The 27,506-nt window shown below is 37.9% G+C and overlaps 1 protein-coding gene across 1 annotated transcript; it reads left to right on the top strand.

The window, feature by feature from the left end:
- LOC145766900 (IgGFc-binding protein-like) lies at window positions 1–27,506 on the top strand. Its single transcript, XM_082578607.1, has 25 exons — window positions 1–104; window positions 1,658–1,833; window positions 2,333–2,480; window positions 3,656–3,840; window positions 5,299–5,446; window positions 5,821–5,999; window positions 6,638–6,785; window positions 6,949–7,130; window positions 8,682–8,786; window positions 9,325–9,514; window positions 10,861–10,987; window positions 11,361–11,523; window positions 12,061–12,193; window positions 12,358–12,551; window positions 12,656–12,803; window positions 13,950–14,206; window positions 14,611–14,766; window positions 15,224–15,390; window positions 15,592–15,730; window positions 16,248–16,411; window positions 16,604–16,749; window positions 17,851–18,332; window positions 18,864–18,968; window positions 26,216–26,390; window positions 27,073–27,506. The coding sequence occupies exons 1-25, from the start codon at window positions 29–31 to the stop codon at window positions 27,153–27,155; spliced, it is 4,176 nt and encodes a 1,391-aa protein (XP_082434733.1). The 5' UTR covers window positions 1–28; the 3' UTR covers window positions 27,156–27,506.

The following is a 27,506-nucleotide window of genomic DNA, read 5'->3' as shown; positions in this document are numbered from 1 at the left end:
CACGCTTTGAGATTACTCTCCACAAAACATGGAAACGTTTCGGAAGTCAACGATTTGTGTTTCTTTTCTGTTTGGATTGTTGTCATGTTTGCATCTTTCTCAAGGTAATATGGCGTTTGTAAGTGCTTGGAGAGATCTTCATGATTTCGATAAAGTATTCCATGCAAGTTGCAGACGCTTTTTGTCTTCTTTGCAGTTATTAATTTGTAGCCTACTGGTGTTTGGTTTGGTTTTGAATCTTCATCCTTGGACTGACAAAGCCTTGATAGGTTATCCCTGGTAGTTTCGCATACTTGCAGAGGCTCTTGACGCAGGGCCGGTTACCGAGATTGGCAGAGTGAAGTTTTCCGATTGTTGAAGTGTTGTTGGCGGGGCATAATTCCATTTACATGGTACCGCTGAATGGAGAGCAGTCCTGAAATGCGTTGCTCAAGCGCACACCCGAGAGTTGAACCAGCGCCGCGTGATCTTGATCCGGGCGTGTATCCACTGAGCTAACGGGGCGGACTGTTATTGCTTAGAGGTGTTCCGGCCGTGCCAATTTATAACTGGGAATTCTATTTCGGTCCCAACCCGTTATAACGTTCGCAATTATTCGCTTAGGTCTATATCTTTTACTACACCTCTGCTATGCTTGGCATTTACAGTATTGTCAGAAATAAAAATAAACTGAACTGAGCTGTAGGCCTATTACATAAAAAATAAATCTGATTTCTGAGATCGACTGCTGTGATGCAGTGGTGAGACCGTCTGACCTGCGTTGGATGAGACCATGGTTCTACACCGTTCAAAAGCTCGTAGCTGTGTTTTGGAATGCTACGTAATGCCATGCTTGAGTGCGGATACAGATTCACTTCCAGGGCCGTTGAGAAGATAATTTAGGCCCAATGAGATGTTTAGGTCTCAAATCAAGATGTTTATAAGAAAAATCACTGCATCCAAAGAATACGCTGTGGTTTTGTCACGTTTCCAGGCCCCTTGAAAAGACTCCCGGCCCCTAAAATTATCCCGGGCCCGGGTCCAAAAGTACTTCCCAGACCCTCTGTCAACGCTACTGTTCACTTTTCATACGTTCTAATCTTCTCCCCTTCTTCAACTTTGAGTGATCGGAAAAATATTTACACGTAAATTGTTTGTGAGTGCTACACTTCAGTTAATAACACTTTTCACATAGCCTATTGGTAAATTTAAAAACGATTTTAGTCTTTGCAGAGTTACCGATGTTTAAACTTCGACCAGATAACTTCTTACCAATGCTATACAACCTGCGTTCATTACAAAAGCGTTTATGATTAGGAGTGACTTTTAAATAACCTAAAAAATGAAAAGTACATTTTGGCTAAGTGATATTTCGCTACAGCGGCATCTGTAGCAAAGTCCCATTTTTAAACTACAGGTAGAATTTGGCTAGGGTGACGCTTCACTGCGGTAACACTTTTTGGAAAGTCTCTTTAGGTGTCACAATTCAATTTTATTTTTTATAGGCGAGTTAGCCTATAATACTTTATTTAAAACCAACATTAAATCAAAATTTTAAAGGCTATAAGTATTTGCTTATATTCCAGCAAGTAGGCTATTGATTTTAGAAAAATTGAAATATTGTAAATTTTGTTGGAATTTGTATTTTCTGTTTAGCTGAATATTTTGTTTTTTTCAGGCGAAACTGAATCTCTGATCCCGGGCGCCACCACTCAGACAGTGCGGTCTCCAGGCTATCCAAACAACTATGCCAACAACTTGGATTGCACTTGGGATATTCAGGCTCTTTCTGGAACAAAAGTTTTAATCATTGTCACTGAGTTGGATACAGAAGAATGCTGTGATTACGTTGAAGTAAGGCTCCTTTTACTATCCTATAATTAATCTACTTACTGTGGATATCGATGTTTGCTATTCTCGTTTTTCCTTATTGCAGTAGAACCTGCAATAAAGAAATTATTATAATGAACAATAAAACCTGTGTATTTTATAAAATAAATTTTTTAGTTTAAAAGACACATTTAGTTTGAAGAATTATTAGGGTGAGAAACCATTTTGACAAACAATTTGTTAAATGTAAAAACAACGAAAAGCATTGAAAAAGCGTTCAAGTTTAGAATAGATTACAGTGCAATGAACTTTCAATCAGTAAAAATTCACTGAACGTTGCGCAAATGTATAATGTAGGCTACAAAAAACATTTTAAATAGAACTTTAGGATCCATCGTTAAGAGCTACAATAATTGAAGACCTTCACTTTGTGCTACGTTTAGGCGTAATTAGTTTTTTTTTAATTTTACTTTTCAATCACAAAATTATCTCTTTGTAAACACACGTTCGGCTTGTCGAACAGATTCATGAAAACGGGGTTTCTGTAGCAAAATTTCAAGGTTCAAGTCAAGTTGGTATTCCTTTTATATCGTCGACATCGCACGTTACTTTGAAATTCAAAAGCGATCATTCTCAGTCAGCAAAAGGATTTGCGGCCACCTACAAACAAGGTTGGAATTATATTTTATTTGCTTACCAAAGTTTTTTTTTAAATTATTGTGCTTTGGCTAACAAAATTATCAAAATCCCTTCTGTTCTATCTGGTTTCAAATAGATTTAGCTTATACGTTGCGCACACACATAAGTTTCAATTGTGTGAATGAATGGTAATTGATTTTTGATTCAGATGCGAAAAAAATTGCTGTAACTTACACAAGAAAAAATAACAAAAACATGCAGTGTGCATCCAATGAGAGAATGCCAAAGACTATAGCCCAGTGTAGGCGCGGAAGGTCGTCGAGTGCACTCTCTCAAGGGTGAAATGTATCCCATTAAAAACAAAACTGTTTGCTTGCAAATATCTTGAGAAGGATATCTGTCTATAAATAATTATCTATAATGTAATAAAGATTTCCATTTTGCTACCGGTACAGAGAAAAAGCTTGAAGCTTAGTTTATTACCACATATGAACAAACAACTTTGAAAAGGCTTTGAATTTGCTTAGTTTTTAGAGTAGGAACAGCCAAGCTTATTGGTGCCGGACTATGAAAAAAGGACACTTTTGTTGCTGAAAGGCCAATTTTTTTAATAGTTTTAAGTCAAGATATAGCGTGAATGCCGAGCAGTTCGTTAATCGTTTTCCCTCTATTAGCCATATAAGTCGAAATGTGAGACAGATGCAGATAAATGAATGAAATATAATAAAATAGCTTGAACAACAAGAAACGAAAGACAAACCTCACATTTATAGCATCCCAATCTGCTGCAAAGTATAAAATGTGTCCACGGGATAATTTGTGTACTAAAATTACGCTAAAAGCGAATAGCAGAAATCGTTATATTGCAAAATGTGCAGTAGCTTACATGACCTTAAAAGGGCACCATTGCCCCCATCCAGAAAAAATTTTAGGGCAGGGGGCATCCACCCCCTTCCTCCCACTTCCGGCGCCCCTGAGACGGACACAAGTGCATTGTTTTAGAGCTAACTAACAATCTATAGGCTACCTGATATTACAAAACCATTTGTAGCATTTGTCATACAATTAAATAAACTGCATTTTCTTTGCCAGAAGAACGGATTAAAGTTTATGGAAACTTGATAGTAGCCTACGCTTAAAAAATAAAATAGTTGTCGTCTATTGGTTGCGTAATTCCTGACTACTAAAATGCTTAAATTATTTACAGTACAAAGTTGCGGTGCAAAACTGACTGCAGTCCCTCAGTCTCGAACCTTCTCTTCGCCCAATCATCCTGCGGCGTATCCAGCGAACTCAGATTGTTACTGGGAAATAACAACAACAACTTCAACGAAGCATGTGGAACTAAAGATAGAACAAGGAGCAACGTTTGGTGCAAATGATTATGTTTCGGTGAGAAAGTTATTTTACGTGAGAAAAGCTTAACAGTAGGCTAGGCTACTGTGCAGTATTTTGGTATTGAAGCTCAGTATTGCATTGAAGCTGATGGAACTCGATATTTCATCAGATATAATTAACTTTCTTGCCATTTATGTTCTTTGGTGTCGTTGACAAATTTAGGCTACTCTGAGACTATTTTGTTGTAAGTTACATCATTTTTAAACTAAGAATTATTCTGGGAAATGTAAGCTGGTAGTCAAAGTCAAAATGACTCAAATGTAGCCTTTTATAGCCTATGTAAGTATTAGATATGTAGCAAACCCAAATTTTTTATCCGCACACCGCACCGCAACTGAATCACCTATCCGCACACCGCTCCGCACACCGCAATTTATCTGGACCTTTGTCACTGCACCGCACACCGCAAATTACAAAATTACGCAAATTACAAATTACAAAATGTTGCGGCTTCAAACGCGTTATTTTTTAGAAAGTCAATTGTGGCAAAAAAACACTCATGGCGTATAACTGGTAACCTACCAGTACAGTTGTGCACTAATTAACTAGGTTAACCAGATCATATTGTCTTTTCAACAATGCATCTAAGTTCAAAGAAATCATGCTTTTTCAAATAGAATGTTCCTGGATCCAGTATCAGGACTTTTAAACACTTTTTTAAAGCAATAATGTAATTTTAATGTCAGTGGTTGTATGAACTACACAGACAGACAAGACGTCAAGAGTAAAACTTATAGCTTGAACTCACTGGGCTAACTGTTATAGTAGCTAATGCGGTAGTTGCCAGAGGCCTATAGCCTGCTGGTAACTGGGAGCTGAGCTTATCAGCTAGGTTATTAACCAAAAACACTCGTACAGCTTCCCTCACAAGCCAGCCCCCAAAACCCTGTCAACTGCAAGCCATTTGCATAGCTTTCCAGCTTAGAGTTTCCGTTAAAAGGGAAAGAAACTAATCAGTGTTTCCAATTTAATTTGGAAGTTTCATAACTGATATTTCTTGAAAGTATACGCGACAAGCGTCGCGGCGCGGCACGCGGCGAAAAAGTCAAAAGCGGCCACGTACGCGGCGCGGCGCGGTTTGCATCACTAGTAAGTATATCGTGCTGAACTGTATCTTTTTAAAAAAAAAGTTAACGCTAGGTTAAGCTAGTGAAGAAAGAGAAAAGGGCGCCCAAACACGAGATGACTCGACACAGTTCAATTCAATTTATTTTTTTGTGTCGGAAAGCAACAGCAATGATAAAGTTACCAACAGTTTACGGGAATAAAACCAACAAAAGGAAACGGCGGCAGCACAATTGATGACAGCGGAAGATTCATGGCTGAGTTCAAGGCGGTTTCGTGGGATCGAGAATTGTGAAAAAGAATGAATCATGGAGTGAGCAAGAGTAGAATCGGATTGAACGGATGGAGACAGAGATATCGAATTAATACTGATCTTTTTTGCTTCAGATTTATGAAGGCCAACAAAGAGTCGCTTATGTTGAAGGTGGATTGAATGTTTTACAAACGTTCTCATCCAGTGACCAGAAATTAATAGCATATTTCCATTCTGATGCTGCAGCTAATTCTGGAGGATTTAGAGCCACCTATAAAGAGAGTGAGTTAAATTTATATCTTTACCTAAATAACATAGGCCGTACACTTGCAAACCTTTAAAATGGCTTTTTTTCATTTACTAATGTCAATGTTATATTGCATTATCAGTTTATCACTTAATTGTCTGCTTAATCGTGATTTTTTATCAAAAGCGTGATAGAAAGAGTTGTAAAAAAGCAGCAAAGTATCAAATACTTATCAGGAATAAAACATAGTTATACCATAGGCTACTTTTTTGACACAATTGATTGGTTGACAACATGCTTTAACATGACGACATGCACTCCAGTTTCTGTTTCCCGAATGTCACATCAAGTTTTTTGTTTTCTGTGGTGTTCCAACTTTCAAAAGCATCAATCTACTTTGAATGTCTAGTTTCTTGCGGGGGAACGTTTCCGATCACGAATTTTATGCCAGCCATTGTGACGTCACCTGGCTATCCATTCTTTTCGTCGGACAATCTACAATGCACTTACGTCATACAAGCTGAAACTGGCAACACTGTGGAAGTTGTTCTCGACATTGACACGGAGGCTTGCTGTGATTACGTTGAGGTAAAATAATTATCACCCTTTGGAGGTAGCGCTGCGGCGTCGGGCAAAACATATACGACTCCGACTCCTCGGTTTATAACTGATCTACTCCGGACACGCCAAAATTCCACCACTCCGACTCCACAGTTCTGATTGGAGCAACAGTTATGCTTTGGCTACTTTAGCATGATTCCAATGTCTGATGGTTGGATTTTAATATAGCGATTGGTTGAGCAAAAAAAACAATTTTTAATTTCACGTGACATGTTAAAACACACTTTGGTTAGGTGTGTCGCAATATATGTCATGAAAAAAAATCATTTTTTTAGTTTAAACTCTATGGCCCTTGTATTGTCAAGGAATCAAAGACTGGGTTTCTAAACGATTGTGGAGTCAAAGCACGATGTGTTCCATGCGAAATTCACAATACGTGTAGCATAGGCTATAGCACAGCACAAGTGCCATGAATAAGATAACCAAATTTAAACATGAACGCTACATAAAACAAGTTATGGTTAGCAGACTCTAATGCAAACCACAGTAGGCCTCCTGCATTGTCTTCATTTTATTCTTGAAAATGTGAGAGAGTTTATTCTTTGATAAAATTTGTAAACCCAATCCATTCACCCAAATCTTTCTGCATAATTTAATTGTTTAAGGTCTTTGATGGGCAAACAAGTCTTGGAACAATCAGAGGAAATAGCACTGACAGAATCTTTCGATCAACTGGACAAACTCTCAGATTGCGCTACGTAACCGATGAAAGTTTTACCGAACCAGGATTCCGAGCAAGATACCGGCAGATTGGTAAGCTACGGAAACGCTTAAACGTTTAGTTTACGAGTTTTAAACGCTCTTTTTCGTCTTTTCTTTTTCCGTGTTTGGCGGCACATGAAAAAACAGAAACTGCTCGTCATGTAGAACTATGCAACCTATTACATGTTATTTGACCAAACGAATTACTTTCCAGGAAAACCGGTGGTTATAAACCCAACTGGTGTCAGTACTTGCTCTGCCACTGGTGACCCTCACTACACAACATTCGATGGAGCAACTTTTGATTTCCACGGCATTTGTTCCTACACTTTGATTGACTATAAACCGAAGGGTAAAAAGCCAACTGGTAAAAACTCCCAATCCTTCAGCGTAGAGGTATGTTAAGTAGATACCACCTGTTCTTACTATAATGACGATGTGTCGTAGGCTATTTATAGTTCTTTGGAGGTCATACTAAGTTGAGATATTTTTAACAAACATGAACGTGAAGCCATTCTTCCCTTCATTATATTGCGTAATTTATAACTTGCAGCATTGTTTTTGACAAGACATGAAAAAAGTTAGACATTCTCTATAGCCTACTCTCAAGTACTTACAGGCTTTGCAACAAACGACCAACAATGCCTAACCTCTCTCTAAGTTAAATTGATACATAGGTTGATGCAACAATAGTCTGCTGCCTATGGGCCACGTTTCTACGGTTGGCCTATTTGCATTTTTTGTAGATTGCGGCCTACTATTTAATATACAGTAGCTACTGCCATTTACATGATCAACAATGTCTTACCTCTTTCCAAGTTAAATTGATACCTAAGTTAATGCAACAATATAGGCTAGTCTGCTGCCTGTGGGCCACGTATCCACCAGTGGCCTATTTGCATTTTTTTGTAGATTGCGGCCTACTTAATATACAATAGCTACTGCCATTTCAGTTTGATGAAATAATTTAAGCAAAAAGATAATAATAGCAATCTATGTTGTATTATTCAAAACACTTCTTGTGGGAAGCTCAACCTTGAAGGTTTCGCACGTTTGTAGTGGCTTTCAACAGCTAATGTTTTTGTGAAGAAAGGAGCATTCTTCCCGGCTATCAGCACAAGGCTTAGCACTCACTAGTACAGCAGGCAGTTGCGATTCGTTAACCATAACGGTGTAGCTTCCACGCTAGCCATTTAGAGTTAGACCATCCAATCAACTAAATGTTTCTCGGTAGCCGATTGTAGCAAGAATTGACAGCGATAAACACCGTGTTTCGCCCACGAGGCTGGGCTCGTCAGTATCGCACCGTATTCTTGCCACAAGGGTATTCGACCGCCGCTTTAACAGTCAGCATTTAATCGATTGGATGGTCTAAATGGCTAGCGTGGAAGCTACACCGTTATGGTTAGCGAATCGCAACTGCCTGCTGTGCTAGTGAGTGCTCAGCCTTGTGCTGACAGCCGGGAAGAACGCTCTTTTTTTCACAATGTCCTCCCCTGGCGCTTGCTGGTTTTGTTGGCTCTTTTCTTTCCACAAAGATAGGAGTTAAACTGACTACTAGTAAAGCGGCGGTTGAATGCCCTTGTGACAAGAATACGGTGCGATACTGACGAGTCCAGCCTTATAGGCAAAACACGGTGTTTATCGCTGATTTCATTGTACAATCCGCTGCCGAGAAACAGCTAATGTTTTTACTCAAGAATTAATTGATTTATCGTATTGGCTTTAACTGCAGTGTGCATTCGGCAGCTATTTAGTTTGAATCACGATGCAAGGAAGTGTCCGGCAGTGCTTCAAATAGATTAATATACATTATTAGTAATGCACAGATTTTTAGGTTGTGTTTGTCTATATTTTTACTGGATGACTTATTATGTCTGTCAGCAGGATTCAATAAGGTTGCATCATCTTCATGCAGCAAAATCTTTATTGCATTTTTATCTCTAGGTATTTCAAGAGCATCGCACTGGTCCTACTGTTGCATATATTCACAAAGTGCAAATAACTGTCGGGAAAATCACCTTGCAGCTTTGTAAGAATAAAATGCTAAAGGTAAAAGAAATAACTTAATAGGCATAGCAATTGTTCCTTGCGCCGTGCTAATGTGTTACCACCAGCTCAATGAATGAGTTGTGAGCATGGTAGGCTACGTGACGTAATGTATGTACGAATATAGGCTATATGTGAATATATGTAAATATACAGCAAATTGTATGTAGAGTATGTGCCTATACAACATGCTTAAGCTTAGGTTTATTTTGTATACCTACAACTTATTTTTTGCAGTATGTGGCGTGTAGCGTTTATATTTATTCTTGATGTTTACAATGGATTTATTTTCATTTATTGTAAGTTACTTTTTCGCTAGATTGTAGTGTAAACCTTACTTATACAAAATTGCTATTAAATTCATCACCAAGTATGTAAATAAATTAATACTGTTTTAGTGGAGCCTTAGCTATGCACAAAATCAACGTTTTCTGAACGAAAAAATAATACGAAAAAGTTTATAAATCTACTGCAAACGTGCTATGCAAGTCCTTTAGTAACAATTATACGGTAAAGACCAATAATAAATCACTTTCAACAGGCTCGATATAGTGCGACTGCTCCCTTTGTAACTAAAGCTACACCGTTCAGTTATGGTAACGGCGCTATGAAAGTTTGGACGAGTGGAAGTGCCATCAAATTTAAAAGCAACTTCGGGCTTGAAGTACAATACGACACCCCCTCAAATGTGTGGGCAATATTATCTAATTCATACTCTGGAAAAATAACAGGTTGTTATGTTTTTGTTTAACTAGTTTTCAGATGGCAGACTATAAAAGTTCAGTTCAGTTGTTTTTATTTCTGACCATCATAGCAAAAACGATAGACGTCAGCATAGCACAAATCGAGAAAAAGGTAGAAGCGACAAAACGCGAACGTTAAAACGTGCTTGTGACCGAAGTAAGTTATTGAGTTGAAAGAAATTTGGCACGGTCGTAACACCTTCAGAAAAATTTAAGATATAAAGGGAAAAGAAAAAAAAAAAAATGTTGCAAAAAACAACAACATACCGTACCCTATATTTAGGCTATAGCTTTATTAGCCCACATAGCTTTAGCTGGTACTTTTAAGATTTGTATGGGCAGTTGCTATAAAGATCGGCCATGGTGGTTTGTATCAAGAGTGCTGATGGTCGTGAGGGAAACACATCTTGATGCGTTTAGCTCATAGCAAAAAAGAGCAAGGCAGACAAAGAAAATCCCACAAAGAAAGCCTACAACCGACAAAGCCATATCAAGCGCAACGCACCAGGCCTTGCACGACTCACGAAATAGTTAAGCTATATCTTGACGACACGAAAACAATCACAAAACAAATAAAACAACTGCAAACTTGCAAATATCAAGCGTGCTTTGATAGGCTGAAGTTGTGTCCATAAAGTGATAATTATAAGACCCCAGCCAGCTAAACTCGTCACCTCCACACCGATTCAACGTCAGCAAATGTTAAATAAATGCAAAATGACAGGCCCCACTAGCTGGGATGTAGTAGTGGCATGTCACAGTAATATGAGAAATTTGGGTTACCGTATCTTTTACACGTTAAAGTTAAACCATAATAAAAATAAAAAATCCAATTCGGTATATTACGTTGAAAAAATTAGTTGATAAACAAACAGACAATGGCATGACGATCCAGTCCAAGATAACGATATAAAACAACTGGTTGGAGCACAAGTTTATTTAAACCCAAAAAATACCAAGCTTATTCAAACCCATGGTTATTATTGTCCAAGTCAATGCAATAACAATAATCATGTAGGCCTACTTACAGCTCAATAACAAATTTAAAACATGTTTGCAATTTCGATCCATTTCTTTGTGTCGTATATTTATTAGATGTAGCCTACAGTTGTTGGTGTAACTAGATATTTGTACAAAGGGTCTAGAGTAGCAGCTAGGGTCAAACTGGCCTCAATTATTGTAATGTAAACTATACCTACCTATTCAGTTGGGAGCAGTTTCGACATGTACTTGGGAGTAGTTTTCCTCTCTACTTTCTGCCATTGTTATTTGCCTACTTGTACACAAATCTGTTCAGTATGTACAGTAAAAAACTGATTTCCATCATACATCAGGATTGTGTGGCGATTTGAACGGAGTGAGCAATGATGACTTTCCACTCAACCCTTATGTTCAAAGCAAGAGAAGATATTTCTTGGCCAAAACCTATGCAGATGCCTTGAAGACAGAAAGCAAAAAACCGTGAGTTATATTGTCTTGAAGGTTCTGTTCATGAATATTCCAAATACTGCAAGTGTTAACTCTTTTACTCTGCGATTCGCATTGTTTCATATCTACTTAAAATTTTATATGGGTAATGAAAAATCTAATTCACGCGATTGTAGAAAAGAACGAGCCAGCACATGCAGCAATTGTTAGAATAAAATTAACTTAATAATCAAACATGAAAGTTTTGTATCAACGTAATTAAGCAAAATTTCGTCTTATTGTGTATTTTTTACATCATGAATTCTTGTTGATACGTTGATAGTAGATACGTTGATAGTAGATACGTTGATAGTAGATACGTTGATACAACGAAAATTGTTATAACTTAATGAATTTTGTTTTCAAGAAACATGAATTGCAACCACATAGTGGACACTGGAGAATGTTCCACTCAAGATAAAGCCAAATACTCGGTGGAGTGTTCGCTTCTAACAAACACAAACGACCCAATCTTTTCTGATTGTAACCAAGGTCCGAACCCTGCTGTGGATCCAACCCAATACTTTGAGGTGGGTAAAGTTTGATGTTAATATTGCTATTCTATTGTTTAATTGCAATCAAAATTACTTTTCATCATTTGACACTGAGAGTGGTCCATTACAGCATTGCGGTGACGTTAATTTATTTGCCACATCTTCATTGTAAAACTAAGATAATAATTAGTTTGGTTTTGGTTTTTGAATCTTTATCCTTGGACTGACAAAGCCTTTGATAAGTTATTCCGGGTAGTTTCGCATAGGCTTACTTGTAGAGGCTCTTGACGCAGAGCCGGTTACCGAGATTGGCAGAGTGAAGTATTCCGATTGTTGAAGTGTTTTTGCCGGGGAATAATTCCATTCACTAGCTGCCGCTGAATGGAGAGCAGTCCAGAAATGCGGTGCTCAAGCGCACACCCCGAGAGTCGAACCACCACCGCGCGATGGCAGAAGTTAAGTTGATATAAAGCCATATAGCTTACAGTGCAATAAATTATTTTTCTTGCCGCTTGTGTCAAGTTATACAAAATGTCATTACGTCTTAACAAGTTCAAGTAACTTTTGCCCCAGGATTGTGTGTTCGACGCTTGTGCCAGTGCCAACGCTTACCAAGCCATTGCTGACAACTTTTACGAATACACAAAGAAATGCAAGGCCAAGCCAGGGATCACAATAGGAAACTGGAAGAAACGATTAAATTTAGGTAAAAGATACTTAGATACTTTCTGTGTTTGCTTTGTTTGAGTATAAAACTTTCTGTCATTGCAGTAAGATTGATCAGAAGTTAAAGAAAAGGGTTACAAACATTCTACAAGCATTATCTTGTACTTTGTAACAAGGTCTAAGATTTTTTTTTTTTTTTTACAGAACCTGTCTGCAAAGCAAATTCCCACTTTGAACTCTGTGGACCAAGTTGCCCCGCTACTTGCACGGAACAAAATCCCAATCCTTGCCCCGGTACTGATGAAGGATGTTTTTGTGACGATGGATTTGTTTTATCAAACGACAACTGTGTCAAGGTCGCAGATTGTGGGTGTGAGCTTGATGGAGAATATTACACGGTAAATATTTGTTATCGATTTTAAAGTGATGAAGTTGAACTCAGTTACTCACATACAATAGAATCAAAGTAATTGCTAGTTAATTTTTCTGTATTATGCTTCAGAACAATCAAGTTTTCTACACCACCATGACCTGCACAACCAAATGCACTTGCAGTCAAGGCACATTAACATGCGTATCAGCACCTTGTTCTGCAGAGGAAATGTGCGGGATTTCTGCTCAAACTGGAGAGATTGCTTGTGTGCCAACTTGTAAGTAAAGTTTTGGAGAATTTTTTTCGTAGATTTCTAATGTTATTGTGTCTTGCTGTATGACGATGCCAGTTAAAAAGCTTCTAACAGAAATATTTGAGTTAAACAGTTTTACAATAATATTATAATAATATAATAATAATAATCGTGTTTTTATTTGCGCCCATTGCGATAACATACTGTACAGTAGCCTACACTGCGATCACACATGCGATACAACAGACGACAGAAGGCAGCGAAGTGACATATAGTCTTCGAATCAGCTACTGTTCTTATTTTTGGCTTGCCATTAAGTGTCTTTGCCGAGACACAGCCGCGTGCTCTAGAACGGTGTCGAACCCACGTCCTTTCGAACGTCGCGCAGACGTTCTCACCACTCGGCTACGCAGCCGACAAATTACAGTATACTTGTGAGTAGGTTGTCGGACTACATAGCATGCCACAATTCAGCAAGTGCTTCAAGTGCTCAGCAACTGCATTTCAGCTACTGTTTAAGTCAGCAAATAAGATTTTCAGCTAGCATCGAACTTGCTTGGTCATCGCTTGCTAAACTGGATTTGCTGACTTGTGTTATGCCAATTTTCGGCTTGCTCGGTTTCATTATTTGCAAACTTCAGCCACTTGCTGAAATGTTGCTAGCTCAGTTGTCACTTGTTCAACTGCCATTTTCTCAGTTCACAACTGCTGACTTGTAGGAGACTCTGTGAGTTTACTGCTGAAAACGCCGAAGTCTTTATTGTTTTTAGCATTTTCTTTGTGCACGACTGGCTGCTCGTGCCGTTAACCATGGAAATATCACATAAGTGATTTTTAACCTTTTTCCATCTTTGCACTACGTTCCTTGAAATCACCTAATTTTCGCATCCTCTGCTAAAATGGCTGAAAAGTAATAATCGTCTGCAATTCAAAATGTTTGATTATAAGCCTAGCTTCTTCTGATATTTTATAACTGACCCTAATGATCCAGCATTCACGCACCTCTTGGGAATAGGTCTCATAGCACTTGGTAGTGCGTGCACCCCTGGCTTAAAACCCCTGTATTACACTAAACATATAATTACTTTTTCATTTTTTGTACCTGCAAATTGTTCGTTATATGACAATGTTCCTTTAAAAAGTCCATAACTAGCCAGCAATCCTTCACAGCATCAAGTACAGCAACCGGGTCAGGAGATCCTCACTACACATCTTTCGACAAGCGAAGATTTGATTTCATGGGAGTTGGTACTTTCACTATGGTTCAGACAGACTCTATTCCCAACACAAACGATAGATGGCTGGTGATTGAGGCAGAAAACGAGAGAAGATATGGAAGTACAAGAGTTTCTTACATCAAAGCTGTAACTGTGAAACTTCTAAACGGACAGTTTCTTGTACAAATGGAAAAAAATAACGTTGTAAAGGTACAAAACATTTATTGTGATGTTTTTACTGGTTTATAATAATGTAGTCTGTACACAACATTGTCAATTATTTCAACAGATTATTCCAATAACTTGTTAAATAGTAGGCTAATCAATGAGACTTGCAGAAAAAGTTTATGACTAATAATAATTGACTTGAAAATTTTTTGAAGATTCCTGCAAAAGCTTAATCCAAACAGTTCAAACTGCTATCAAAGAAAAGCAAGCCATACTTTTAAATATTAAGCCATGCAAAAATATCATCATAAACATTTACGTAGTTCAATTTTAAAATGTGCTTATCTCATTTTTTCGCACTTTATTGCTATAAAAGCGTAAACCTAATACCACGTTAAAATATTATCATTACAAAATCACGTTGTAAACAAGCTTATATTTTTTAGGTAAATGGAGCTGTTGTTGAAGAATATGAATCGGATTTATTCAAAGTTCGTACAGCTGGAAGAACCACTGTCCTTACAACAAAATACTTTGTCACTGTTAAATACGCCTACGACCATTTTATATCCGTGACTCTTCCAAGCAGCTATTCATCAAAGGTGATTTTTCATCAGTAGCCTATAATAGGCTCCATAAGTGACTGCTTGGCGTTTGGAAAGCTTACTGAGTTACGTGGCAGATTGATAGCTCACGCAGGAGTCATGTTGAATCAACAAATGTGTTTGGTTGATTCAAATCATCCAAGATTCCAATCACTCATCAATGCATGACTGACGTTTAATCAACAATCGTTTCGATGACCTGTTTTTCGACTAACAGTCTAGTCGCAGTGCTGACGACGAGACGATTTCAGTTTCATACTAACTATGCTAATGGATAGTTAGAACATCTCGGGAAAGCTTTTCGTAACTTTATTAGTGTTCTTACTCACTCACTTTCACTCACTCTCTCAATCCGTTCATCACTCAACCTCTCACTCCGCTCTAACTCTTTCACTTATTTGTGTTGCTTGAGAAAACAACTTATCTTTATCATCTGTCTCATTTAATGCTCTAGATAAGCGGATTGTTCGGCAACTACAATGGAAACCCAGCAGATGATATTCCTTCACAATTTGTTAGAAATATTAATAATTTTGGAAGAAGATTTCAAGTCGGGGAACGGGCAGAATATCCATCAGCGCAGGCTGTTGCAAGATGCTCTCCTGCAAACGATCGTCGATGGTAAGCATTAATTCACACGTTGTTGATTTTAATATAGGCTACAGTTAACTTAAATCGCTATGCAAATGATAGTTTGCTTGTCTACTAAACAGAAATAATCTTGACAATAGTGTCTGAAATTACTTCTTCCTTTGTTTTTGCTTCATGCCAAGGGTTGAGCAAAAGCAGTGACAAGTAACATGAAAAATCTCTGGATTGCAGGAGAGGCGCAAGCTACTGTGGTCGTTTACTAGGAAGTGCTTTTACTCAATGTCGCCAAATGGTTAGCGTTGGAAATTACCTCAACGATTGCGTGTTTGATGTCTGCGAGAACAATGGAAACAGGGCTATTCTAGAAAAAGTAAGTAAAATAAATAAAACAGAAAAACTTTGAGTTTGACCATCAACAAAAACTTGATCATTTAGTTGTCGGTGAAGCAATTTACCTGGTGAACTTTCATTCTATATTTGTTCTCAAAGTGCCTTTGTAAATTAAAAATACCGTCGCTTTTCCTGACGCAATTGACGTTATTTGACAAGTTTTTTCGTTTTAGCTATTGTATATCTTTGCCTCATGTGCAGTTTCGTAATTTAATGCCTATATGGAAAATACTGGATACTTATAATATGATGAACCACATTTTGAGAAGAGTTAAAGATAGGGTGTTCTTTGTTTGATCAATTTTTTGCACTAACGAGAACATAGAGGCGTTAGCTTTTTTTGTTTAATTTCTGAGACGTGCTTGTCAAATCAAATTACTGCGAACAAGTGGCAAAATTTTATCAATTGCCTACTGCCATAACATCATTGTTTTAACGCTGGATTTTCATTTGCACAACCAAGCTTCTGTTTATTCAACTCTTCTTTGAAATCGCAGTCTTTAGAAGATTACGCTTTGGCATGCCAAGCTGAAGGCGTAAAGTTATGCAACTGGAGACACAGTACAGGCTTCCGTGCCTTCACCTGCCCGGCAAACAGTCACTATGAAGGATGTGCTACTCCATGTCCTGACACTTGCTTGGATCCTTATGCCTCGGACGAGTAAGTTCTCTTTGTATAAAAAGGATACTATTTGTGGTACACCTAATCTTGAAAACACAGAAGACTTACCAACAATACAGCATAACTTATACCACAGAATTAGTTTCAACCTAAGCTCGGCATTGAGTTTCAGCAAATTTTAAGAAAGGCGTGTACAGTTGTGTGCTATAAAAACAATGTTCTCTTTTGCAGTTGCGATATCCAAGGGACAGTGGAGGCTTGTGTATGCAATGCTGGTTTTGTAAAGGAAGGAAACAATTGTGTTCGTCTATCAGAGTGTAAGAAAACTACCGCTGAAGGTCTACCACCACCTCCGCCTGAAGAAGAAGAAGAAGAAGGTAGCCAAATCTATTATTGTTAAAAATATAATAAGTGTTTTCCTTAACGCAGGATTAATACTGACACTAATCAGGGTTGCCAGGTAATCCTAAAAGATTTCGGACAGTATTAATCTGAAATTTTAACATTTCAGAACACTAAAAAATTGTTTTATTTGTGGTCCAGCGCTTCATTGATGTCATATAGGAACTTAAACGTTAGCACAAATAAATGTCCGAATGATTTCCTAGCCGTTGGACACAGGGTATGAAGTTAGGCCAATTTATTGGTTTCTTGTCCAAATTTTAGACCTCCTGGCAACCTTGACAAATAACATTAAATTTGTATGCCGTTACACCCATAATAAAATCACGCTCTGAAGTGGTATATTTTCTTCAAGCGCGTAACTATAAAACCAACTTAAATTTTTTTTATTGGTATTGTGTAGTCTAATCTAGGGACGGTACATTACGGGACGCGCAACTCCGTTGTTCCTTCAACATTAGAAGGGTCAATTGCCAATTTGACATTTTTTTTACGCTTTACTGCAGGCTTGCTTTCAACTAAAAACTTTAAATTACTTTAAAACCAACTTAACTCTTCTTATATAACCCACAAAAAGTAAAATATTTTGTAAATTAGAAAAAAACGTAACCCTTCTAGTGTTGCAGATAAGCCAAAAGCAGATGAAATTTCGCATCCCTATGATCTACAATCCCTAAGTCTAATCACGCAGAAGAGTTAACAGTGAAATTTGTTACAGATTTGCAACATGGGGCTTTAAGTTTAAAGGATCACTTTTGTAATTTTATAAGCCATTTACTTAAAAAACGTTTGTCCCACTCCCTAAAATCCGCCTACTCCCTGAAAATCTAAGTTATACTGTATGTATGCAACATATTGTGCTAGTAATGACTTTACATGTGCACATCGTCTTATTCATGATAAAATCCACGCTCCAAAGAGATGTAGGCTACATAACAATGACAAATTGTATTTTTTTGATCAACTTTCTATGTGCTGCACAGTGCTGCACTGCACACTTTAAATTTCCAATGCATTTAATTGAGTGAAGCAGAACATACATCTATTTGTAATATTATTCTTTTTGCATTATGCAGGTGATTCGTGCATATACACCGTGGACAATGTTGGCGCTCGTCTGTCAACGTTTACCCATAACATACTAGGTCTTCGCCTTGTGTCTGGTGCCTTGCAAGTTGAGCTTAAGCAAATTGCAGAAGGAAGGGGTTTCGGGCCAATCCGTGTCAGACGGCCAATCACTGGACCATCCCGGACACGATTAAATCGAGAGTTGCTAATTGCCTTACCGCGACAACAACGCAGGAAGAGAAATACAGCGCTGGAACCACGTCGAATTGAAGACGAGGGAGGTTCTGGGCCAATCCGTATCAGACGGCCAATCACTCGTCCACTAACGTTGGAACCAAACCTAATTTCAGAAGAAAGAGGTTCCGGGCCAATCCGTGTCAGACGGCCAACCACTGGCCCACTAACTAAAGCACCACCACGAGAAGTCAGACAAATCTGCTCAATTGATTTAGTCGCTTATCGTAAAGGGGATGTTACGTTTAGAGTCTCGGTATGTGGTTTTACTCAGCTGTTTTTGTCTGATATTTAAAGATAAACAATGCGCATTCCTGTTAAGTGCAATGCATCATAACAATACAAACTATTTTATATTCATTTGTACAGTTATACATCATGTATAGAGCATTCCATAGTTAAATTTAAAGCTATAATGCAGAAAAAAGATTTTTTGGCAGTTTGTCACACTTCCAGAGGTTTTGAACTTCTAACGTAGGTCAGCATATTCAAGTTGACGAATGTTTGTTGTTGAAGTGTTGTACCCTGTAAAGTATTCTGTCCGCCAGTTGCCGCAGAATGGAGACATATCTTTAAAACACGGTGCTTAGGGGAACCAACGTAGCTTAAACGAGTTGTTTCATTGTATGTTGAAAGACCTGTAGGCCTACTGATCTATCGGGGAGAGGGGAATACCAATTGTAAGAAAGTTATATTTTTTTAATTTTCAAGGAATTACAATGTTGGTTTAATTTTACAGCGGTATTCAAGTTACCTTTATCACTTATCGATCTTTTGTTTCACGCAGGTTGAAAGTGAAGGAGCTCCCAGATCTTACCATGTGGTTAAAAAGTTGATTGTAAACTACAAAGGCACTGACGTACAAATTTACCGTGGTCGCACAGATGCAATGGTAAGATACACACTTTGCATGCAAGCTACACAAACGTTTCAAGGCAGTGGCAGATCCAGGGTAGGGAGATTGGGGCGATCGCCCTCCTTAAAACGCAGAAAAAAAGCTTTGTTCACATTGTATTTGCAAGGTCAGATTAATTTGTTTGTCGTATCCAGGCTTACACCCGGTGGTTACACCCCCCTCAAGGCTACTTGCTAGATCGGCTCCTGTTTCCAGATTTTATGTCTTGTTTGAATAATATTTGTGGGTTACTTTTGTAGTAAACGTCTGCAGTCTACACTTCCACTTTTAATTGCCTTGTTTTCTTGTTTTAAAGCTTTGGTAGAGAGTTTGCTTTGTTGAACCATAGAGAAATAAAACATAGTAACTTTAGCAGGTTTAGCATACTTTATTTCACACAAAATATAACATAATTAAATAAAATAAACTCAAACGTTTTCGACACGTACGTGTGTCCTCATCAGGAATTAAATCTGCAATACATAAAATGAAAAATCGTAAGATAAATTTGACTATGCACTGTAACTGTAACGACACTCTGGACTGATTGATTGATTGTTATGGTTTGTTTTATGTCGCTTTACAACATCTAAGGTCTTTTAGCGACATTCATTATTATAATAGCTATTTAGCACAGTTAGAGCACAACAGGGCATAGTGAAGGGTGCAATACGACACAACACAACATAATACGATACAGTAGTTTAAATACATCATTAGTGGAAAAGAAATTCTTGTAGGAGGTTAGGCCCACGAAAGGCAGGTACTTCTTTGGAATTGCACGCTTGGTGTTACAAACTGAAACAAAATAAGGAAAGCCCAGCCAGCAAATCAATCGCTTTCCACACCGATTCAATGTCCAAAGACGCTGAATCAATGTAAAAAACGATCGATCTCTGGCTGGGAGCAGACACGACACGGGTGCACTACAGTACAACATGGACGATTACAGTGATTAAAATAATAATTTAAATAAGCTTATTGCAGGAGTTTATAAAAGCCAGCAGATGTGTAGTAGTTGGACGATTTTCAGCAAAATTTTTCACCGATATGTTTATTCCATACGTGCTCAGATTTTGTTCAAGACACTTCCTTTGAGTTGCATATTTACTGCAATGAGATAGAAAATGATTCACAGTCTCAGGGCTCATACATGTGTCGCATAGTCCAGAAGTGTGGCATCCGATCTTGAAGAGGTGTTGGTTTAAACGGCAGTGACCGGTGATGAGTCTAAAGACGGTTGGATGGTCAGGTACTTTGTTTGTTCCTGCACTTTTGATGTCAGGATATATAGATTTGTAGAGTTGGCCTGTGGTACTGTTTATATAGTGATTATTCCATTTTTGCAGAGCTAGATCTTTGGTGAGGTTTTTGACTTCACTTAGGCTGAGTTTTGTGTTTGCGGAGATGGGGGTAATGGCTGATGTTGGTATTGCTGGTATGGCTCCTGAAGCAAGTTTTGCTAAGAAATCAGCAGTTTCGTTTCCAGGAATGCCTACATGACTAGGAACCCATAAAAACTTTACTTTTGTTGTATTTGATATAATGCTGGAATGAAGCAGAAGTATGTCATTGATTAAGCTGTGTTTTGTCCAGGTTGGATTTGAAATCGTCCGTAGTGCACTTAAGCAGTCGCTAATGATGACCGACTTACTTTGTTTGGTCTCTTTTATCCAAATAAGTGCAGCCTTTATTGCAAACAGTTCGGCACTGAACACAGATGCGGATCTATTAATTGTGAAACAGCGTTTTATTCCATAGCGGTTTACAAAAAAGGAAGATCCGGTTTTCGTGTTGGTCTTGGATCCGTCTGTATATATGTTGAGAAATTCTGAGTAATTTTTTGTGAGGTGCTCAGCGACTATTCCAGAGATGGCATTTGGATGGTCAAGCTGGGAGGTTTCAGTTACAAGGGTGTAGTCAGTTATGGGTATATAGACTTCCCAGGGTGGGATAGATGGTTCTTGGATGAGGTTTACGGTAATATTCGTGTCTATTGTCTCGGTGAGGGAATGGAATGGTTGGTAGTTACTTGTGCTGATCAAATTTCTTGGCAAACTTTCCTCGAGGATGTCATGTGCTGGGTGGCGTAAAAATGTCAGAATGTGGGCTTTGTAGTTTAGACAAAGTTGCTCGTATCTAAGTGACAAGGGTAATTCATTGCAGTAGTGTTGTAGGTTTGAAATTGGGGTACTTTTCATTGCTCTGGAGCATATTCTTAGAGCTTCATTTTGTAATGTCAGAATTGGTTGGAGTGTGGTTTTGTTTGTGGCAAAATATGCTTCCATACCATATTCAATAACCGATCGTATTATGGCTCTGTAGATGCAAAGCAGTGCTGATTTTCCTGCTCCCCAGTTTGTGCCCTTCAGTACACGGAGGACATTTAGTCTTGATTTGGATTTTTCTGCAACATGTTTAGCATGGATGCTATACTTTCCATTTGACTGAAATGTGATTCCAAGGTATTTGTAGTCTTTTTTGATGGGGATTAACGAATTTTTTATTTCGAGTGTACACGGATCATATTTACGTTTGTTTGTAAACAGCACAACCGCTGATTTGTTTGCGGAGATCTTGAAGCCCCATTTATCACACCAGTCTTTGGTTTTTGAAAAGTCAGATTTGATTATATTAGTCAGAGTTGAGATGTCTTCTCCAGTTTTCCAAAAACAGAAGTCATCTGCAAAAAGTGCTGTAGAAGAGGTAATTAAGTTTGGTAGATCGTTGATCGCTACGTTGAATAGTAATGGACTAATAACGCTGCCTTGAGGAATTCCGTTTTCTAGTTTTCTTGTGGTAGATAAAGCTTTGACAACCTTGACTTGAAAAGTACGATTTGACAGGAAAGATTTGATCCAAGATAGCATGGCTCCTTTGATCCCTAGGTCATATAGTTTTAGGAGGACTGCGTCGTGATAGACCATATCATAAGCTTTCTCAAGGTCAAGAAATACAGTTTGTACTGATTCACCGTAAGATAAGGATTTTTGGATGGTGTCGTGGAGTCTGATAATATGATCTGTCGTTCGACGTCTTTTTCTGAATCCAGACTGTTGAAGATGAAGTAGATTGTTTTGTTCTAGATACCATCTGAGGCGATTAGTTACTATTTTCTCCATAGTTTTGCAAAGGGTGCTGGTTAAAGAAATTGGTCTGTAGGAGGAGGGTATACCCGTTGGTTTGTTTGGCTTATGAATTGGAATGATGATTGAATGTTTCCATTTGAGTGGCAGTGTACCTGTCGACCAGACGTAGTTAAACAAGTCGAGGAGGATATTCAAACTGCAAGGGGGTAGATGACATAACATTTGATAATAAATGCCGTCCGCACCTGCAGCAGTGTTTTTATTACCTTTAAGGACTGTCTTCAACTCGTTCATTTGCAGGGGTGAATTGTAAGATTTATTGTAGAAATGGGTTGCCAGTTTTGATTGTAGATTGTTCGAAATTGAAAGACTGGAATTTTCACGGAATTTTTTTGAATAGTTGGTTGAGCTGCTAACTGAGAGAAATTGATCTGCAAGGATGTTGGCTTTGTTGATATCACTTTCTGCTTTAGTGGCAAGAGTGGGAATTCTTTTGGTTTCCTTTATGCCTGAAAATTTTTTAATAATTTTCCACACTTTGTCAAGCTTTGTTTTACTATCGAGGGAACAGCAGAAATTGTTCCAGCTTTCTTTTTTTGCTTGGATGATGGTTTTTCTGGCAATTGCCCGGAGGCGCTTAAAGGCTTGGATGTCTGTTGGGTGTCTGGTACGATGAAGACGTTGTAGTGCTATTTTTTTGTTCCTTACTGCTCGTTTACAATTGTCATTCCACCATGGAACTCCACTTGATTTGAATGGTTTGGTTTTAGGAATTGCTATAGACGCGCAGAGTTGGATAGTTTCGGAGAGGTTTTGGTTAAATGTATTTATATCATTTGAGACAACAGAAGAATTTAGCTTTTCTTGGCATAATTTGGAATACTTTGCCCAATCAGCTCTTTGGAATGCCCATGATGGTACAAACTCTGCATTTTCTGGGGAAGAAACATTGACTGTAGTAGCGACTATGCAGTGGTCACTACCCAAAAATTCATTGGTGACATCGGTGATGCATTTGTGACCAAGGGAAGTAGAAGCAATAGTGAGGTCTAGCGTGTTCCATCGGATTTCCGGCTTATTTAAAGACATGTGGGTGGGAACAGTGGTGTTGAGGATTACTGCGTCATGATTTTCAACTACTTCAAGTAGAGCATTCCCTCTATTATTATTGTTGTTGCACCCCCACATGACATGGTGGGCATTGAAATCACCGCAAATTAATAATTTATTATGGTTAGTGAAAATACAGTTTATTTGGTCACCTGCAAATGAGTTTGTGGGTGGGTTATATATACTGCATACAGTTAGGTGTTCGATTTTAATTGCAATAATTTCCAGCCGTGGGTCTGCATCCGGGATGGGTAGCTCTGTAAAGGAGATATTTCTTTTAATGCAGATTCCGACACCACCTCCTTTTCCCAAGTGAGCAGGTCTGTCTTTTCTGTAGAGATGATATCCATTAATATTAGGGGAGTATTTAGGAGTTAGGTGTGTTTCTTGTAAGCAAATGATATCCGGTGGGGTTTGTGAGCTTGCTATTAGTTGATTCAATTCCGGGATTTTCCTATAAATTGACCGACAGTTCCACTGCCACACTGTGAAGAACATTAAATTATTAGTGATTTTAGCATGTCCGAGTTTGTTAGAAATCCCATTCTAGAACCTGCTGCATCGGCGATAATTTGAAAAATGTCAATTTCTTTATTTTGGCTTTGAGCGAACGTTGTCTTTGTAATCACTTCTGCTAAAAATGCAAGAAATAGGATTGGGTTATTTATAAAGTGGCCGCTCTCGTCTCCTACGTTGGTTGGTTTCGAGGGTCCGGGTTTTTCCATTGTGACTGGAGTTATATTTATATTGTCATTAGTTTGGTTAGAGGATAGATTTTTATTCAATTGGCTTGTTTGAGTTGTGCTTGCTACAAGAGGAGGGAAGTCCAGATCGTAACTTGGCATTTCTGTATTTACAGCTCTTTGCTGCTTGCAGGCTTCAGCATATGTTAGGTTCTTAGTGGTTTTCATTTTCTGAATGGCTTTTTCTTTCAAGTACTTGGGGCAGTTTTTAGAAATAGCGACGTGATTTCCACCACAATTTGAGCATTTTACTGCTATACTTGGGCATTCGTCATGCTTGTGTTGATCACCGCATCGGAGACATTTGGTTTTAGATCTGCAGAATTTTGCTATGTGTCCAAATCGATTGCAGTTGTAACATCTTAAGGGTTTTGGAATGTATTGCGAGACTCTAAATCGTTGATAACCTATTTTTATTGAGTCTGGTAGTGATTTGCTATTGAAGATTAATAATACAGTAGTAGATGCAATTAGTTCAGCCGATTCAGAATTTCTTTTATTAAACCTTTTAACCGACCTTATGTTCGCATCCTTCAGCGCCGCAAGAATATCTCCGTCCTCCATGCCGAGAGGAACATTGTATATTACTCCACTTGCTCCAGGTGGTCTTTTGGCGTAGGCGGTGATCGGAATGTTGATGGTGTTTCCATCCGTCAGTGTCTTTGTTTTGAGGATAACCTCTATCTGGCTTGGGTTTGCATTTATCTGAAGTCCTCCATCTTGTCTTGCTGAGCAGGATTTGTATTCGCCTATTAGATATTGCAGACATCGGTCGATCAGTATCGGCGAATACATTTTTAATGTTTTTTTTTGCTCTCCCGGCTGGTTCAATTTCAATATGACTGTAGTAGTATTGTTGCCATTTTCGTCTGGGTTGTTTTCCGTTTGGTACTCCTCTTCGGAATGCATTCGTTTTCTTTTTAGAGACGGCGTCTCCTTCTTGTTTTCTGGGTCGTCTGTCTCCAGTTTGGTTGAGTTGTTTAAAATTGAGAGCTCAAATTTGTATTTCAAACTGCACCTTCCTTCTTGTTCTGCACCGCGCAAAACACTTGCTTCTCTGGGCAATTCGCAAGCAAAAAATCGGCTATGCTTACTAGAAGAAATCTCACAACCTTCCTCTAGCTTGAAAACTCTAGAATCTTCACTCTGGACTGAAAGCACAAACTGAACAAATGATACGAGAATGATTGCGAGTAAATTATGCGGTGGGAAACAGATCACGTGAGGTGTAGACTACAGGCATTGGACAAAACAATTAGAACACACACAAAAGGAACGATGAGCCACAGGCGAATAACTGCCGGTTGAGAGATGGATTGTTACGTTTGATTTTTGAGGCTTCCATGATCTTAGTCTGAAATGTCTCGATCGACCAATTTAAAATCATCTCTCGAGGCAGATCTGATTTTCAGACTAAGATCATGGAAGCCTTTAGAATCAAACGTAACAATCCATCTCTCAACCGGCAGTTATTCGCCTGTGGCTCATCGTTCCTTTTGTGTGTGTTCTAATTGTTTTGTCCAATGCCTGTAGTCTACACCTCACGTGATCTTTTTCCCACAGCATAATTTACTCGCAATCATTCTCGTATCATTTGTTCAGTTTGTGCTTTCAGTCCAGAGTGTCGTTACAGTTACAGTGCATAGTCAAATTTATCTTACGATTTTTCATTTTATGTATTGCAGATTTAATTCCTGATGAGGACACACGTACGTGTCGAAAACGTTTGAGTTTATTTTATTTAATTATGTTACATTTTGTGTGAAATAAAGTATGCTAAACCCGCTAAAGTTACTATGTTTTATTTTCTTGTTTTAAAGCTGAATGTTTTATGGCCATGATTTCATGTCAGGTGTCTTGTGTAAATGTGGAGTGGTGGTAAAAAGAATTCTTTTGTTTAAAATGTCTTTTCAAAAATCATAACATCAACTGCACAAATGCTGAAGATACGTTGAATTATTATTAATAAACGCGTTTTATGCAAAAATTTTATGCAAATAAAATGAAAATATCTTCTGAATTCCACTATCATTTACGTATAGATGTACTAGCTAAGAATAATATTTATTTATATTTGCTGAAAGTTGTGAATGCTTCATTTTCTGTACTTATTTGAAAGAAACAGAACACTGACAAATTATTATCAACTAACGAGCAACTACAAAAATACTTATCGAGAAATTTACTTTTGCCTATACTGTAGCTTACTTCCATTTTGGGTCTAAAAATCTGTCATCATAACTCCTTATCCATTTTACAATCAACATGTTGCTTACCATTGCATGAACGTTATTTACTGCAGGTAAACTCAAGAACTGTGCAACTCCCTTACGCAAGTACTGCGCAAGGAATACGCATTGCGAGAGATCCTACTCGCGTGACTGTGAGAACCGATGCTGGGATGACTGTTTCTTATGATTTGAATGAAGCAGAGGTTGTTACCACTCTTCCTCGTGCCAAGGCTAAAAAAATTTCTGGTAAGTTTACAAAGTAAGGCAACTTTACACTATATATTGATTGTTTTTCAGTACAATGCGATATCTAAGGTGTTGCGATCGTGACAAAATCCTTGTATTTAGTAAATCATTTTTCTCGCACACGCTTAAACGTTCGCATTTTGTCGCTTCTACCTTTTTCCAGACCCTTGCTATGTTATTGCAAGCGATATTTTTTTGATTTGATGATTGGAAATCAAAAAACATGATGATGATGATCATATAGGCCTAATAATATTATCATCAACAAGAAGTCCCTTTCCTCCACTATCATATTGAGGATGTGAATTTGACGTTTATATTCCATTGCACTTCAGTAGAATAATTACTCACTAATGTAAAATCAAGAAACATTCGACTTATTCATTTTATCATTTTGTTCAATCTTGACAAACTATTTCTTAAGGTTTTACGACGTCTTCCTGAACTGAACTGAAAGGTTTAGGTGTTCATCGGGATTAATATCTTTTCTAACAGTAGTTGCAATATTCATCTGATGAATGCGAAAGTATAAGCAGAAACATATAAGTTGTTTAATTCTATTTTTTCTATTTATTCATTTTTAAATGCTATGGATGCACTTGGAATATAGTGATGAAACAACTTTAAACAAAATTAAAGTTTGTTACTTAATTTAAAATTTACAGAATGATGTCATTTTCAGGTTGGTGCGTCACTGGAGACAGACTGGCTCAAAACATCAACGCAGGCAATAGCCAGTTGCCTAGCCTACTTTGCATCATATAGCATCATAGTCTCAACTAAACTAGAGTCTTAAGAGTATGCACTTGCTCAAGTTATTTGGTGATTTTTGGAAATCATCCAGTTTTGACACGTCATATTGTGCAACATTGTGGTTTTTCATCCACTTTTTTATAATATGTCTGTACTATTAAACCTCGCTAAGCGAGAAAGCTTAATTTGTGACTATTGTTGTATTTACAGTATCCTATATGGAATTATGAGCGTTACAAAACTATTTTAGTGAGATTTTTGAAAGAATCAAATTTATGTGACAATATTTGAGAAATAATCGCATTGTATGTTTAAAGCATTCATCATTGCTTTAAAAAAATTACGAAAATAAAAAAGCAAAAA

Source organism: Aplidium turbinatum, chromosome 3 (assembly GCF_918807975.1).
Source record: "Aplidium turbinatum chromosome 3, kaAplTurb1.1, whole genome shotgun sequence".
In the NCBI taxonomy this organism is placed as follows: Eukaryota; Metazoa; Chordata; class Ascidiacea; order Aplousobranchia; family Polyclinidae; genus Aplidium; species Aplidium turbinatum.
The sequence above is the reverse complement of the archived record's forward strand: the minus strand, read 5'-3'. Positions and strand labels throughout refer to the sequence as shown.